Below are 17694 nucleotides of genomic sequence, written 5' to 3'. Positions count from 1 at the left end.
AAAATATATGAACTTTTAATTATTTTAAATTAATGTTTTTTTTTAAAGAAAAATCCCCCGTTTGTTGTTCCGATCGTTCGAAGTAATGGAAGGTGTGGGTGTCGAATATGCTGAGAGAAAAAGGCAGGTTAGTAAACAGTGTCTATTCCTCGAGAGCCGGCCAGGCAGGGAGACAACATGGCGGCGGGTGGCGGCCTCCCTGGGCTCCTGCCTGCCCAGACCCAGCTGGAGTATGCCCTGCTGGACGCCCTCACCCCTCAGGAGAAGGACAACCTGGTCTACCAGTACCTGAGGAAGGTGGACAGCTGGGAGCAGGACCTCAAGGTCCCCGACTTTGGAGGAGGTGGGTGAGAGGCGAGGGCTGGGCCCTTCCCCGGGCCGGGGGCTGGTGCCACGGTGAAGCCGCTGCCATCGGACTGCGAGGCGGTGGGGTGGCACCCTACTATAGCGCGACGTCGCCATGCAGCTCTGGGGTGTTGTCACCTCCCTTCCCCTTCCCCCCAAATTGCCTCTGGCACTTGCCTCCACGGCCCTAGGAATCGCACCCAGAGAGTTGGGCTGGTGTAAGAAGATCAGTTGCCATGATTCAGTCTCTGGGTGATAAGAAGCCCTGAGTTCTAACCCCACTCCTTTCTGTATTCTCCAGGAGGCGGGTGGTATGGGAGCGTGAGTGGCACAGGACTGGATGACAGGAAACTCTGAGTATTCATCCCTCTTCTCTCTCCGTCTAGTTATCTGTCTTTTTTCCTGATCATGAGCAGTTTTGCTTAATGTTGTGGCCTCCGCTTTCCTAGCTGTAGAATAAAGACAAGTCTCCAAGAATAAAAAGTTAAGCAAACACCATGGCACTGCCTTGAGATAAAAATGCACCAGCCTTCAGTGTTGCCATCTCTCGCAATTTTATTGTCAGTATTTCAATGTTTGGTGTTTTTCTTTAAGCCTTAGCTGCTGGAATCAGGTTATTAATTGAGAATCTTAGATTTTTGTTAAAAAAGTATGAAAATTTTCACCCTCATGGTTGCAAGAAATGTGAATCAAAGGCTCCAGTCAAAAGGTAAATAAACAGAACACCATTAAAAATTATTTTTAGCCACTCGTGATTTTGGAGGGGAGGGGTCTTCCCCATTATTTTTCATGCTGGGGGTTGGTTAGTAGTACTGTTATCTGGTGCATTATGTGTCTACACCTCCTTGTGTGTTTACGGTGTCCTTGACTTAATAGCAGTCAAGAAATAGTAGGGTAGGTAGTATAATTATCCTCACATTTAAGTGGGAACAGAACCCAGGAGGCTGGGTGTAAAATCCCTTGTTCTAATCACTTGTCCTAACTTCTTTATTAATTCAAATAAATGTTTACCTTTTTTTGACACTTGTGTATCTTTAGAGACAAAGTGTAAAAAAACCAGTGGAATTAAAATGTTTTTAGTGAGATTCATGTCTTTGAAGTTTAAATCTTCAGTATCAATAAAATAGTAAGTGTTAAATACTGTAGCAAGAAAGACACTTATCTGTTATATTGTTTTTCTCCAGGATCCCCTCTGATCTTCTCCCTAAATGCCCCATTTTGTGTTAGTTGCCATCCCAGTCAAAAAGGAAGCAGCTCCAAGTTTTCAAACTGTGGTGAAACATATTAAAAATTGTAGCCTTGGTTGTTTGCAAGACAGCAGATCTTAAAACATCTCTTCAAATCTTTACTTGTTCATTTGTTTGTAACAAGTACTAATAACTGGGTAAAATATCATTAGAGCACTGATAATCAGACTGAGGCTTGCGAACCACAAGTGACTATTTAATGTGTCTCCAGTGGCTCTTTGCAGCACATAATGTTAAAACACCGTGTGATTTAATTATTAACCAGTCTGAGTTATTAACCAGTCAGGATGCTTTTACTATGTTTATTAACCAATTGTAGCTGATAAAATAATAATACTTGGCCAGTCATTTTGCTGTGAGAATAATATATAAAAACTAAATATTTTCCCTATTATACTGTTTAAATATTACTATATAGTAAATGAAACAATGAATTCACAGTACTGTGGCTCTTTTGAGTAACATTGATTGCTAATTTGGCTCCTGAACCACTGCATTAGAGTTTTCATCATTATGGGAAGGATCAGCAAGTAGATCTTATACGTGGGCTAGTAATTTTTCAGATGCTTTTGCAAAACTGCCTATGCTGGTCCCTAAATATCCTTTGGCTGACTTAAGATAATATTAAAAGCGAGATAATAGTATTGTTCGCTAACCAGGAAACTGTTGGAACTTCTGTGACTTTTATTATTTTGAATAGAAAACATAAGAATGGCATTACTGGGTCAGACCAAGGGTCCATCTAGCCCAGTATCCTGTCTTCTGCCAGCCAGATGTTTCAGGGGGAATGAACAGAACAGGACAATTATCGAGTGATCCATCCCCTGCCATCCAGTCCCAGCATCTGGCGGTCAGAGGCTTAGCCATCTTGGCTAATAGCCATTGATTGACCTACCCCCATGAATTTACCCAATTATACTTTTGGCATTCACAATATCTCCTGGCAAAGAGAGTGACTGATTGACTGGGATTTGTATGAAGTACTTCCTTTTGTTTATTTTAAACCTGCTCCCTATTGAACCAGGGTTCACCCAATGAAATTTTGTGTTACATGAAGGGATAAATAACACTTACTTTCTCCACACCATTCATGATTTTATAGGCTTTTGTCCTATCCCATCTTAGTCATCTCTTTTCCAAGCTGAACAGTCCTAATCTTTTTAATCTTTCTTCACGTGGAAGCTGATCCATGCCCCGAATTTTTTTTTAACCCTTCTCTGTACCTTTTCCAATTCTAATATATTTTTTGAGATGGAACAACCAGAATTGGACCCGGTATTCAAGGTGTGGGCATATCATGGATTTATATGATATTTACTGTCTTATTTTCTATCCCTTTCCTAATTTTCTATAATAGATTTAAGGACTGCTTCAGGATTTTTCCCAAATCCTAAAGGCTGATGACATGTTCATGCCCTGATATTCTATTTACAGTATTTAAATGAAAACCCCTTCATGCCTATCCATCTAATACCAAACTAAAGCAACGTTCTTTACTTTGATCTCCATGGCAGATATTCAAGATACCACTATTGTCAATGGGAACTCTCATGTACTGAGAGCAAATGTCAAACCATCTTTTGTTCAGCTTTGAGAGGAGACTTTTGTCCTGTAATTTAAGCTCCAATTTTAGGTTGGTTTCCCCCCCCCCCCCTCCTGTTTCCACGTTTTTCCTCTGTTGTATGTGTTGAGACAGTTTGACAGATTATCCCCAGCCTTTCCCAGATCTTAGATTGGGAACTGGGCTACTTTAAAAGAAAATAAGAATTAAGAAGTTTATTAGCAGTTTCATTATTTATTAAAAGACCTGTCTGTTTTCGTCTCCAGTATATCTGATACCATACCCATATTTTGTCCTTGTTGATCACTGTGACCACCTCATTGAATCCTTCCTGAGCTTCCCCTGTTACATTGCATCAAGTTCTTGTTCTCAATTTAAAGACCGTTCACAACTCTTCCTCTTCCTACTTGTCCTCTTTGATCTTTTTTTATATTGCTTACACCCCACGTACCGAGTCAGAGATACCAGCCTCACATGCTGGAGTGTCAGGTTCTCACAGGTATGCCTCTGTACCTTTTTCCATGCTGCCTTTTATGCATCAGAGCTTAAATACTGCAAGAGGGTTCACCTACACGGAGCCATACTGACTCAGTGGGGTTTTCTGTGGTTAGAGGGGTCCACCCGTATAGTAGGGTTGCCAACTTTTGAATTGCACAAAACCGAACACCCTTGCCCCGCACCCCACTCACTCTAACCCCCCTCCCTCCATCGCTCACTCTTTCCCACCCTCACTTACTTTCACTGTGCTGGGGCATGGGATTGGATTGCGGGAGAGGGTGAGGGCTCCAGCTGGGGGTGCAGGCTCTGGGGTAGGGCCAGAAATGAGGGGTTCAGGGTGTAGGAGGGGTTTCTGGGCTGGAGGTTAGGGTGCGGGATGGGATACAGGCTCTGGGAGGGAGTTTGGGTGTGGGAGAGGGTTTTGATCTGGGGCAGGGGGTTGGGGTCTGGGGTCTGGGAGGGAGTTTGGCTGTGGGACGGAGCTCAGGGCTGGGGCGGCGGGTTGGGGTATGTGTGTGGTGGGGGGGGGGAGGGCTCAAGGGGGGTTCTGACCTGGGGCAGATGGTTGGGGTGTGGGTGTGGGATCTAGGAGGGAGTTTGGGTGCGGGAGGGGGTTTAGGGTTGAGGCATGGGGTTGGGGTGCGGGGGGGTGTTTGGGGTGCGGGCTCAAGGAGGGGGTTCCAATCTGGGGTATGGGGTTGGGGTGCAGGAGAGGGTTCAGGGTGTGGACTCCGGCTGGGCAGCACTTACCTTAGGTGGCTTCCGGTTGGTGACGCAGCAGGGCTAAGGCAGGCTCCCTGCCTGCCCTGGCTCCGTGCCGCTCCTGGAAGCAGCTGGCATGTTCAGCCCCTAGGCGGAGGCGCGCTGCCTGCCCCTGCAGCTCCCATTGACCGCGGTTTCTGCCCAATGGGAGCTGCAGAGCTGGTGCTGGGGGCGGGGACAGCACTTCTCTGATCATACTTGCGCCTAGGGCCCGGAGGGACATGCCAGCTGCTTCCAGGGAGCCACTCAGAGCTGGGCAGGGAGCCTGCCTTATCTCCGCTGCGCCGTCGACAGGACTTTTAATGGCCCTGAGCCACCAGGGTCCCCTTTCGACCAGCCTGGCAACCTTACCATATGGAGCAGTTTGCAGGGTTGAGGCCTAAATGTATAAAATTGAAAAAGCAGCATTGGATAAGTTAAAATGAAATTATCCATCCTGGGAGTGCATTTGATTTGTGACTAATGAGGCAATATGAGCTGCTAGCTAGATTTAGGATTCTTGGATTCCATTCTCAGTTCTGCCACTTATGTGCAAGCTCACCTTGGGCTGGTTGCTCATAAGTAAATCCTGCTCCCCTGTGCTTTTTGTCAAGGCCTGAAAAGCAGCACAAATAAATAGCAAATGTTTTCTATTTCCTGCATATTTGTATCCAGTTCATGAAAGATACTTTAACTCCAGTGAGAGAGGGAGAAATGCCATAAAGTATAAATCTTATTAGTTGCGGGTTTTTTAATAATTGATGGTCTAGTAGTGTAAATAGACTATTCTTAACTTATGTGAAAAAGTGCCATTAATGTTACCAGTGCTGTAAATATGTAGCTAAGCCCCAGTCCTTCTCTTAGTGAAGTAAAAGACGTAACTCCTATTGACTTCAATAGCAAGATTGTCCTCGGGCCTATGGGCTGAGGAGAGTCTAGTCTGTTGAAACAGTCATAAAATTGAATTTTCAGAAGTGCCTAAGTGGCTTGGGAACACAAGTCTCATTCAAAAATATAATAGAATTTATTTTCCTAAATCACTTAAGCTCTTTTGAAAATCCCACCCATATATTGATGTTTAGTATTTTCAGAAGAAGTTTTTTCTACTGTTTAGAGTATATGATTGTGAGATAGGATTTTTATTCCTAGCTTTATTACTGACTTCCCATCTGACCTTGGGAAGTCACTTCTTATTGGAATAGTAGTTCTTTTATTATTGGAAATGAGTATGCAAACAGGTATTTCTAGCTGTCATTTAATTTTGTTACAGTAAATTTAAAAGGGAACAAAAACAGAAACATAGCACAGGTTATTGAAATATTCTTTCAGTACGAGATTTTACATCTTTATAAGACATTAAAAACAAAGTTCAGCAAGGTACTTAATTTACTAACATCAATTATTTATAAATATCTGTTCGTTGCATTGATGTAAATACAGATATGTTATCTATATGACTTTCTCATGAGGTTGAGTTTTGCAGATCATATTTTCTGAACAGAACAAATGTTTCTAAGGTTTATCTGTGAATTAGCATTAACCTAAGTTAGATTTCTAACTGTACACTGTTCTCATGTTCCTTTTAAATAATTAATTATAAAGAATTACAGGTCATGAAAACACGTTTACCATCTGTAAGATTTTTGGCTTGCCTTCCTGTTTGCATAGAAAGTTATGTTTTAAATTTTAGTGAAGTGTACCAAGAATGTTGAACGCTGTCATCTGTTCTTTCATTCTTTAATTAATTGAGTACCTCTGTTTTCTAAATTCCAGATTTAGAGTGGCTGAACACTGAAGGTCCCATTTCTCTGTACCAAGACCTTTGTGGAAAAGTGGTGGTTTTGGATTTCTTCACTTACTGCTGCATCAACTGCATACACCTGCTGCCTGACCTCCATGCGTTAGAGCACAAATACTGTGATAAAGGTATCAGCGCTTTAGTTTGCTTGGAATAAAATTTCCTGGCAGTGTCACAGATGGAGTAGCTGAGTCACTTCGTTGCTGGTTACTAAACACTTGGCAAGACTTCAGTGATGTCTAAAAGTACCTTCTAATCTATGGTAGCCTAAAAAAAGGAGGACTGTATGTAATCCCACAACACTTCTAAAAGGGGTTAAATTTGGCAGTTGTTGCATCTGTATATTTAGAAAAGCAATATTAATACATAAAAGTCCAAGTCTGCTACTCTCATAAATAGGGCTGTTTGTAGAATAAGGTACTTCTCAATCTGAGTAAGGGTGCAAGAATTGGGCCCTGAATTTCTAGACATATGTGATCTGCTGAATTTGCTTTCAAGGCTTGATAGGTTAAAAAAAATAAATCTGATTTTAAGTAGGTGAGGTTCCCTACCTGCTCTGATCAGAGTATACGTATGTTGTGTATGATCTACACTTACACCTTTCCTGGGGTTTGGTTTTATTAGTAACTGCAATAACAACAAAACAGAAACCTGAGCTAAAGTTTTCCCCAAGTTTGGCTGTTCCTATGGTTTTTCCTGCAGGACCGCCTCATCTCCACTCCTACTCCTCTTTGATCCAGAGACGCATTTCAACTCTTCCACCTTAAATTCTGGTTGGCGATAAAGTCTGCCTATCTTTCTTGACTAGGGTAGACAGGTAATATCTTATCTTTTATTGGGCCAACTTCTGTTTGGTGGGAGAGACAAGCTTTCAAGCTACATAGATGGGTAGTAATTGCCCTCCATCTTTATGCAAAATTCTGATCTCCTGACATCAGGATGAGTCAGAAGAGAATTGCATTCTTAGGCAAGGTCCTAAGTGCTTCTAACCTGTGGTGGACACTTTATGACGTATTGGAAAGGTATTTTCTTCTGATGAGATGAGAAGGATTGAAACTAATTTTGTTCTTCAACTCTTTGTTACAAACTATGATAATTTATTATGTTTAACCCTCCCATGCACCTCTGTTATTAGTTATCTTGTTGATATTTAACTTTATTGCATTGTTCACTTCAGTTAGAGTACTAAAACATAGCTAGTTTTGCATAGAGTACTGTTGTTTATATACTGTAATAAATAAACACAGCACTTTTAAAAAGACTTAAAAAGCAAAGTTCCCTGCCCTGAAGAGTTTATAGCTTATTTTGGAGAAATACAATACTTGGTACAATGGTTGAGATGCAAGAAGTTGTGGAGAAGTTGCCAATGAGGAAATACTGTAACTGCAATTTGTGAGAGAAGCAAACTTTAGGTGGAACAGGGGAAGAGATTGATACACAGAAAATGGGCTGTTCCGGAGTGGCAGGAAAGGTTTAAGCAAAAAGTGCTGTGTAAGGTGGCACTGGTATTTCTGTGAATAGTATATCTTTTCTTCTTTTGCTTCTAGCCTTAGCTTTATCTATATGGCATTAACTCTTCGAGTTCCACTCCATTCCAGTCTGTCTTGAAGCAGTTCCTTGGAAACTCTGCAGCTAATCAAAATGTTTTGAATGAAATCCATCCATCCATCCATCTAGATTTGTGTCTTCCAACTCTTCTGTTACCCTCCACTCCTAAGTTGAATACCCTGTTTCCTATATATTCTTCTGATCTTCTTTTCACATGCCTAAAACATCTAAGCTTTTCTATAACTGATACCACCTTCACACTTCCCCTGATCATTCTGAATGTGATTCATCCTTGTAACTCCAAGCATCCATCATTTCCACTGTATTCAAGATCTGCTCCTGTCTCTTCCTCAGTGCATTCAGAGCCATTCAGAAGTGCAGGCCTAATTAGAGTCTTGTAGACTGACTTTTCAATTGATAGGCATTCTTTATTGCAGATCACTTCTCTCCATTTAGTCCATACCTTTCCTATTCTGCTTATTATAAGTTCGTTGTTGAGTTCACCATTATCCTGTACTCTTGAAGCTAGGTACTTGTACTGCTGTACCTTTGTTAGTGCCTGACCTCCCCAGACGTAGTCTCATTGTCTTCTTGCAAGGTATCATGGGATCAACAGACCATATATTCTCTTTTATTTCTGCTGATTTTCATGCCGTTTCTTTCAAGAGTGCCCTTTTGAATTTTTTCAGTCTTCCACTTCCTCTTTGCTCTCCTCTATGAGCACTACATCATCTGCAAAAAGCACGCTCTCTGAATGTTTTCTGTAAGTGCATCAGGCACCAATGTAAATAAAAAAGGGCTTAAGTACCGAGTCTTGATGTTCCCTGACTCTTATCAGAAACTGTTTACTTTGTCTTCTCACTGTGGTAACAGCACCCTCAGACATGTTCTGGAAGAGCCTGATACAGCCTTCATGTATCTGTTTCATTCTCATGCATCACTGGAATGACTTTTCTCTCAGAACGTGGTCCTAAGCCTTTTCAAGATCAATGAATGCCGTGTGCAGGGTTTTCCTCTTCTCTTCATATTTTTCCACAAGTAGTCTTATTGCAAAAATAGTATCCAGTGTTGACTTGCCTGACATGAGTCAAATCTGATTGTCCTGACCTCCAGTTCTCTTTGAAGTCTATTATCAATAACTTTTTCCCAGAACTTCATCATGTGGCTCGTGAGTTTAATGCCGCAGTAGTTACCACGTTCTTGTATGTAGCCTTTTCTCTTAAATATTGGTAGTAATTTTGTATTTTTGTTCAGGCATCTTCTCAGTCCCCATGATGCTATGAAACAGTTGTGTCAGGATGTTCAGACCTACTTGCCCCAAGCACTTGTGTACTTCTGCTGGTATGTTATTGGGGCTGAGAGCTCTCATGTTTCATATTGCTCAATGCCTCTGCAACTCCTATGACTTGTGCCTCCAGATCCTGTCTTGATTTAATCATTTGGCATGCTTCTCTTAGATTCTCTTCATTCATAATCGGTTCAAAGTTATTTCTCTACTGTTCATTAATCTGTTTCTCATTGATCAACATATTGCCACTTTCATCTTTAGTGACTTTGATCTCACTGATGCCTTCAGTTCTCTTATTGCAGGTCTTTGGCACCCTGCTTATTTTTCTAAAGCCTCCTTCATATCAAGATGGCTATATATGCCTTCCATGGCTTTAGGCTTAGTGGCTACCACGTCTTTCTTTGTTGTCTTTTTGGATATTTTACACTGCTGAAAATCCTGGTGTTGGAGCCTCATTTGTCAAAGTTTAAAACACTTTTTATTTTCTGTCACAGCCTCTTGAACTTCTCATTCCCTCACTGGGGAAAAAAGGCTTTTCCTTTTGTTTCACAAATAGGCTCTTTGCTTGTTCTTAAATTTTGCTTGCAATATGATTCCACCATTGATTCTGTTTGTTAAAATTATATATTTAATATTTTAAATTCATGGCTTTATATTAGCATACTAGGGTCCTTAGCACTCAGCTGAATGCCAAGTTGGGGAATTTTTCTGTTTTTTTTTTTTTTTCTGATTATAATAACTTTCCTAGCACTGTGCCTATTACCGTGAATGTAGGTGCTACTACAAGATAAACAATAATACAGTAATCAAGGTGAGAGATTTCTTAAGTCAGAGAACAAGGGTTTTAGTAGTGGTGTAACAGTGAAGGAAGGTGTGTGTGTTGATATTAAACAGGAAAGTGACTCAAGACTTAGCGATCATTTGGATAAGGAGAAAAGGACCAAGAGAAACATCAGAGTTTGTGAACCTGGGGAGATGAAGGTTAAGAAGAATAAGGCTGGAGAAAGAAGGAAAATAAAATAGGTTAGTATTCCAACATATATAAAATATTCAACGACATAAAAAAATGCAGTAAAAAGTCTGAAGAAAGCTTGATTTTAAAATAGAAGTTTTGTACCAGACATTTTGTTTTTCAAATCTATATACTTTTAGGCTTTAAAAGCATATATAACTTAAAGTTCAGGAGGTTTTAAAGTCCATTTGTGTCCCTACAGCCAGCTAGCCCCCCGCCCACTCTCAACTACTGCCCTCCTAGGTCTTAAATGGTGGGTACAACTCCTTTCACGCTTTACCTTCTAGTGGAAAACCTGAGTCAGGAGTTGGCTATGATCTCATTTTAGCTTTCTCTTCTAGTAAATAAAACTTTAACGATGCACACCTGCAAGTGTTGCTCTTTTGAACTTAGGAAGCAGGTGTGTGCTTCACAAAGAAGAAAAAAAAAATTTTTTTAAAGGCCTTCTTTGGCCATACTGTTCTTCTTTCAGTAACCTTTCACCAGAAACCTGGGATATTTTTTTAAGTTAAACTGTTTCAGTATGTTTCCTAAAATAATCTAAAGATTGACTGCAGGCTAAACAAATCGTTGAATGCAATGATTGGGCCTTTGGGGATTAAGGAATTGGGGAATGGGTCTGAAATAGGAGTTCAGGAAGAGCTCTAGACAGCTTCAAAAAGTCAGAGTTGGACACAAAAAGATTTTTAAAAACAATGAAAAGATTTGATGCAGGGTACAGTGTGTTTCTACTTCTTTTCTCCTAAACTCGTTTTAAACATCCCCCCTGAAAAGATATGTCCAGTAAAATGGAAATAATATTTTAAGAAGAATGTTAAGATATGATTAGGGTATTAATGTAGTGCTTCGATAGGCTGATGTTCAATGTATAAGAAAAACCTTAGAAATGTAGATATAATACCATACATGCCTAAGAGTCTAAAACCACTTTGCAAACTATACACATACAGCATCATTGAAATGATGGAGGAGGTCAACCTGGTGGACAACTTGTTTCACAATAGAAGGGGTGGGGAAAGTTTTGGCCAGACACCGTGGGAAACTTCTGTTCTGACAAAAAGCGATTTGGGATCTTTTCATGTCTATGCAGAGCGGAAATGCTAGGGTAGGTACGGGAATGGTCTGTACTTCTTCCCACCAGCCAGAGGCGGGGAGGGGTGCTCGACCCCTGCTGTGCCTCAGGTGCAACCCCCACTCCACCCTTTCCCCCAAGGCCACATCCCCACCCTGCCTCTTCCCGCCCTGTTCCATCTCCTCCCCCAAGCACACTCCCCGCTTGCTCCTCTCCCTCCCCTCCTGCATGCCTCAGAACAGCAATCGTGGTGGGCGGGAAGCATTGGAAGGGAGGGTGAGGCGCTGATCGGCGGGGCTGCCGGTGGGCAAGAGGCACTGGGGGGGCTGCTAGTGGCTGCGCAGCAAGCACCATTTTTTTTTTTTCCCCATGAGTGCTCCAGTCCCGGAGCACCCACAGAGTCGGTGCATATGCCACCAGCCCTTAGGCAGAGTCAGACTTGTTTGCTGCTAAAAACCTCCAATTTTGATTTGCCCAAGTGCTTTGCCCTGCTTCTTTATCCTGCTTTGCCCTGCTGTAGGGTTCCACCACTGCTTATGACAAAAAATAGCTGTGGGTAGGCAGCTCACAGGGAGAAGGTGGCTTAATGCCTAGAAGTCTCCCTGCTGAAGAGGTTTGTAGGAGATAGGCTGGGGGAGGGAGAAAGGGGGGTTTCAAACTATGGCCTGCAGGCTGTTTTAAGCCAGCCTGCGAGCTCTCGCTGGGAAGCGGGGTCTGGGGCTTGCCCTGTTCTGGCGCTCCAGCGGGGCGCAGGGTCAGGGGCCGCATAACGGCTCCCGGAAGCCACGGCATGGTCTAGGTCCAATGGCCCCCACTAGCTCTCCAATAGGAGCTGCAGGGGCAGTGCCTGCGAATGGGGCAGTGCGCAGCGCTGTCTGGTCACGCTGCCGCATAAAAGCCGGAGAAGGGACATGCTGCTGCTTCCGGGAGCTGCTTGAGGTAAGTGCCACTGGGAGCCTGCACCCATGAGCCTCTCCCCATGCCCCCACTCCCTGCCCTGATCCCCCACCTGCCCACCAAATCCCATGATCCCAGCCTGGAGCACCCTCCTACACCCCAAACTCCTCAGCCCCAATGTTACTCGGGGTTCTTTCAACCCAAAGCTCTTGGTAACTTTTACTCTGTGCGAGATGTAAATAAATCAGGGGAGACACGGCTGTCCGACACAGGCACAAAGAGGACAACACGAGTGCTGTCACTTAAAGCTAAACTTTACTTAGTCTCAAGCACTTACACACTTCCGCAACAGTTTAATAAAACACCCCCAACCCTTGATAATTACCAAAGCTGAGTGTGGCTCTTGAGTGACACTGTGGCAGGCTTCCGGTGGCCAAAGCTTCGGTCTGCCGGCGGGGACCGCAAGATGTATCCAGAGGGAGAGTCCAAAAAGAATCCAACTACCTCATGTCCCTTAAAAAAAACTTGTTAAGCAAGCAGTTCCAATGGGCAAGCAAGAGGTTCCTTCTGATTATTGATTAACCAGGTGTAGGTTTTTCCACTGTTTGCAGCCTTGAGACCCCAATAGACATTCCTGGGGCACATCCTGCTCTTTTAAAATGCATGTGTCAGCAACTTCAACACAATTCTTATCAGGAAGGACGTGGGGTCAAGCTGCTCATTCTGAGGCACCCAAAACTCCCACCCCCACCCCTGCCTTGGTCAAGCTGAGACTGCTGAATGGCCAATTTACAGCTTGCTGACTAGGCTGCCTTTAACAATAAGCCATAGTGGTTTCAGACACTTTACTGGTTTGCCAAAGTCTCCCCATACACCATCCCAGAGCCCGCACCCCATTCCCCCAGCCCAGAGTCCGCTCCTGTACCCTGAACTCCTAATTTCTGGCTCCACCCCGGAGCCTGCACCCCCAACCAGAACCCTAACCCCCACTCACACACCCCCCAACGCCAATTTTGTGAGCATTCATGACCCCCGCCATACAATTTCTCTTCCCAGATGTGGCCCTCGGGCCATAAAGTTTGCCCACTCCTGAGATAGGCAGATAGGATGTGAGAAACTTGCTGTCTGAAGGGGAGCAGTGATGACTAGGGATATTGGGTTAGGGGAAGGAGAGCTGTTCCCAGAGAAGGGATGGAAAAGGTGACAGAACAGCGAGAGTGGCAGGGCTGCTGCAGGTTGGTGATGAGAGTGAGAAGAAATAGGAGCTGAATTTACCGGTCTCCCATTCCTTATTTTGTAAGAGTGAAAATACTTGGTGTTTCTGTGGCTTAGTGTATGATTTGGATATTTGAAGGCACACTGCCTTTTCCCTTCTGCTTTACTACGTACTGGAAACATGCCTTAATGGCCATATAAAACATGCATGGGAGTATCTTTTTCCTAATTATTGTATTGTACACTAACTTCAGAGTATTTTGTGACATTCTAACATTTATTTTACGATCGCATGGTGCAAGTACCATCTTAGCATACAACAGTATGATGCCAGAATGATGGAACTTTAGCAGTATGCTGCTGTGACATGAGATGCCTGAACACAAGAAGCTGTTGTTTTAGGATGATCAGAAACATCAAATCTCATAATAAAGCTCACTTTCCATTGGACTAAATGCTACCCAAGATCTTTATCTGATATGTTCTTGCTCGTATCTGCAGCAGCACTATTTCTGTTTTCAAAGTGGCATTCAGTCTGTTATTTTAAACCCTGGGGCATATTTAGTTCGTGTTATCAGTAGACCAGAAACTGCCTGTTGGATTTCTATAAGAAGAAATACTTTTTAATATTCAGAAACAGTTTGGCAGAGGCCCAAATTTGTGCTTTTGTATAATCCTTGAAAACAAGGTTTTAATCTGGGGTATATTAAAATGGCAACACATTCATCAGTTCACACAATAGTGTGCACAATTTAGATTAAATTTGCTTTAAAAAAAACCCACCACCAAATCTCCTCTGGGCGGCTCACATATTGTAGGATATATTTAAATCCAATGCAGGTTAAAAATAGTTGAAATAACTAACTTTCTTAGATTCCTACCACAAAACCAGCAAATTATGTCATTTAAAATTATATGAAGGCAGGAATTGTGTAGCAAAAATAACAACTTTAGGTTGGCAGCCATCTTTACAGAGCAAATCCAGTGAGCAGTAGCAGTAAAAAATGCATTGTAGCAGAAAATTACTTTTCCTTGAACAGGAGATACAATATGGTTTTCTATTTCTGTATGCTGAGTTCCTTTTTTTGTAGCAAGAAGGGAAGGGATTGCCTTTTATATCTCATAGTACATCAAAAGGGGGGAGCAGTTATGTTCTCTCATTATTTATATGGCACCATAATTGAACATGACACTGTAGAGTGGATGGGATGTGCTCAGTAGTTAACAGAACCATGCTTCAAAGATAGAGACACTATGAAATAATACAGAACATACTAAACAAAGAGTGGAACTTTAATGCTTTGCATGCTAAATGGGTCCTTAGAATCTTTGAATTAGGAAATGGAGCAAACTGGATGTACATTAACCATAATTCTTTTGAATGCTGGGAAGAAAACATGGAATTAGTATTTACTTTTGGGGGAATTCTGTGCCACTGCGCAATGCAGAATTTTGCAGAAATTAATGTTGTACACGCAGAATTTCCTTTTCCCCCCCACAGAAATGGGCCACAGAGATGTTGGCCGCCACTAGGGGCTGCTGGACCTGGCAGACCCCAGTTCATAAATAAAAGACAAGGCCAGGGGGAGTGGATGGAAACGGGAGGGTTTCCAGCAGTTGCCGTTCCCAACTCATCCTGAAGGAAGGTGACCATGGCGTGCAGGAAACTCCCTGCAAACCCAGGACCCAGCATCAGGCTGTTTCTCCCTCTGGATCCCTGGGTTCTAGGAGAGTAGGATCTGTGAGTGTCTTGGCCGGGGGCAGCTCGCAGCTGGGCTCTGGGGCATAGAGGATATGAGTGTCTGGGCTGGGGAGGGGGACCCTGCAACTGGCCTCTGGGGGGTAGGGGTAGGTGGGTAGAGTGTATGAGGGCTGAGGGGGGGGGGCTGCAGTTCGCTTCTGGGGGGAGAATGTGTGGGCTGGCGGGGGGAGGGACACACACTGCAATTGGGCTCTGTGGGGGGAGGGAGAGTGGGGGGGGCTGCAGTTGGGCTCCATAGAGGGGGAGGGGGTGTGAGTGTCTGGGCTGGGGGGGAGGGGGAAGGCGGGACATTGCACTTGGGCTCTGGAGGAGGTGTGTGTCTCTGGCTCCCCAGTTGGGCTCTGTGGGGAGGGGGCAGAGAAGCAGGAACTGGGTTGTCATAGGGGTTTCTTTAACTCTCTACTCCTAGGGGCGGGTTTGTGTGTCTGTTTTTGCAGACATACTTGCTGACAGGTATTATGAAAAAAATTACCAGAATAATTGAAACTGGCGTGGTTAGATAATGTTATTTTGACAAAATGTGCAGAATATTGCAGAATTTTTATTTTTTTGATGCAGAATTCCCCCAGGAGTAAGTGTTGGAAGAGACAAAGGAAATGGTTAGGATGGCAGCTTAGGTGGAAGTGTACGGTGAAGCAGTGAGCGGATACAAAGATGGAGGGAAGGTGCAGGCACTTTGTAGAAACTTTCAACATGAGGAGAAGGGGGAGAAGCTTGAACTCTATTGGCTCATGCTTTTCCTCTACATAAAGATACTTAAGAAATGTAAAAAGAACAGGAGTACTTGTAAGGTGCCACAAGTACTCCTGTTCTTTTTGCGGATACAGACTAACACGGCTGCTACTCTGAAACCTGTCATTAAGAAATGTAGGAGACCAGGTCAGAGCAGTAGGAAAAGATGATGATTTTGGCAGCTTTCTTTTAGATGCACTAGAGCAGGGCAGCCCATAGGGGGAGATGTTGCAGTTTTCAAGCCAGAATAGAAGGGCATTGACTGACTGCTATTTTGACAGTAAGACTAAAGAAGACAAGATGAATTTGAGATGTTATAGAGGAAATAGTGGCAAGATTTGACAAGGACATGAATGTAAGAGGTAACAGGAAGGAGAACAATCAAAGATTGCACCAGGGTTGTGAGTGTGGGTAACAGGAAGGATGGTATTGCTGGCAGGAAAAGTGAGGAAAAGAATAAGTTTGAGAGAAAAGAGTAACTTCCTTTAGATCAGTGGTTCTCAAACTTTTGTACTGGTGACCCCCTTCACACAGCAAACCTCTGAGTGCGCCTCCCTCCCCCCCATAAATTAAAACCACTTTTTAATATATTTAACACCATTATAAATGCAGGAGGCAAAGCGTGGTTTGGGATGGAGGCTGACAGCTCGTGACCCCCCCATGTAATAACCTCACGACCCCCTGAGGGGTCCCGACCCCCAGTTTGAGACGTACTGGACCAAATTCACTGCTGGTATAACTTCATTGACTTAATTGAACTTGCTCCCATTTATGCCTTTGGTGAATTTGTTCATTAAATTGAAGGTGGTGGCAAGACATCGAAGAAAAGTGATCATAGAGGGTAGATGGAGATGTAGAACTGGACAGAGATCACAGGTGGATAAATATTTGAGAATAATTATTGTAGAGGTGATAGCTGAATCAATAAGAGCTGATCAAATAAGTTAAGGATATAAGTGTAGAGGAAGAAAAGGCAAGGACCTAGGATGGAAGCCTATAGAATTCCAGCTAAGACACCTTTAGTAATACTCTTTTTTTGCTACTGATACTGAATTGTAACTAATTTTGGTTTCTGTCAAAATGAAGGTGCTATTCTGTTGAGAGTATTATTAATGGAAACTCTATAGATTTCTTGTAGATATTACAATGTTTGAGTGAGAATTTATTGTCCAACATTATTTTTTAACCACAACCTAAAATACAAAACAATTCAAAGCTCTTTTATTCTACTACATGAGGGCTCTGAAGTGTGTTGCAGAAATCAAATTGAAAGGAAAATCCGATAGTTGTCTTTAAAAACTTGTTTATAGGATTCAGTTTATTAATACAAGGCATGTTGTGTATTTAGTTTCATTTATGATGATATTCTGTCAACACTGTATAACAGAAGGGAAAGGAAACATTCTTCTGAGATTTTCCATATGAGGTGCTGAAAGGTTGGCGTAACTTGTGTGAAGATTTTAAAAAATCAGTCTGTCATTATAAAGTCTAAACTAAGCTTGTTTTTTCACAAGGAAAGATTGATTTAATCCTTGGCATACGTATTTCAGTGCTTTGGACCTACACTGCTGTATACAGAAAGTCAGTTTTCAGATATTATCTGAAAGCACTCATTGCTTAGTGGTTTTAAACACTTCCATGTTTTTCCACATCTTAAAATTGTTATATTTAATTTGCGATTATTCAAACAGCTTTTTAAAAAAACTGACAACTACACAAGCATTCACCTTTGCAGAAATCACTTTAACACAGTAAAGAGCAGTACTTTGATTTAATGCCTAGTTTATCTGTATTATTTTCCGTTTTGTTTCATTTGTTTCATATTGCATAACATACTGTACAAATTATACACAGGCTAATTGTAAAGGTTTCCTAGGCATACACTGTATTAAAAATTGGCTGGAAGAATTGATCAGACACACAGTTATTTATGAATATTTGAAGACTATGTTCAGTAGTCAGAGAGAGTTTAGTGTGG

General features: G+C 42.5%; 1 protein-coding gene across 2 annotated transcripts in view; it reads left to right on the top strand.

Annotated features, from left to right (window-relative positions):
* The first annotated feature begins 94 nt into the window (after positions 1-94).
* NHLRC2 (NHL repeat containing 2) overlaps positions 95-17694 on the top strand; it is a 59041-nt gene continuing 41441 nt past the window's right edge. The window contains exons 1-2 of one of the 2 annotated variants that reach the window (XM_008166334.4): positions 95-343; positions 6166-6318. In XM_008166334.4, coding sequence (XP_008164556.2) covers positions 178-343; positions 6166-6318 — 319 coding nt within the window. In that variant the 5' untranslated portion in view covers positions 95-177. The remainder of the gene's footprint in view (positions 344-6165; positions 6319-17694) is intronic. The other variant, XM_042855280.2, reaches the window with a different exon arrangement.

Source organism: Chrysemys picta, chromosome 7 (genome assembly GCF_011386835.1).
Source record: "Chrysemys picta bellii isolate R12L10 chromosome 7, ASM1138683v2, whole genome shotgun sequence".
Taxonomy (NCBI): Eukaryota; Metazoa; Chordata; order Testudines; family Emydidae; genus Chrysemys; species Chrysemys picta.
The sequence above is the reverse complement of the archived record's forward strand: the minus strand, read 5'-3'. Positions and strand labels throughout refer to the sequence as shown.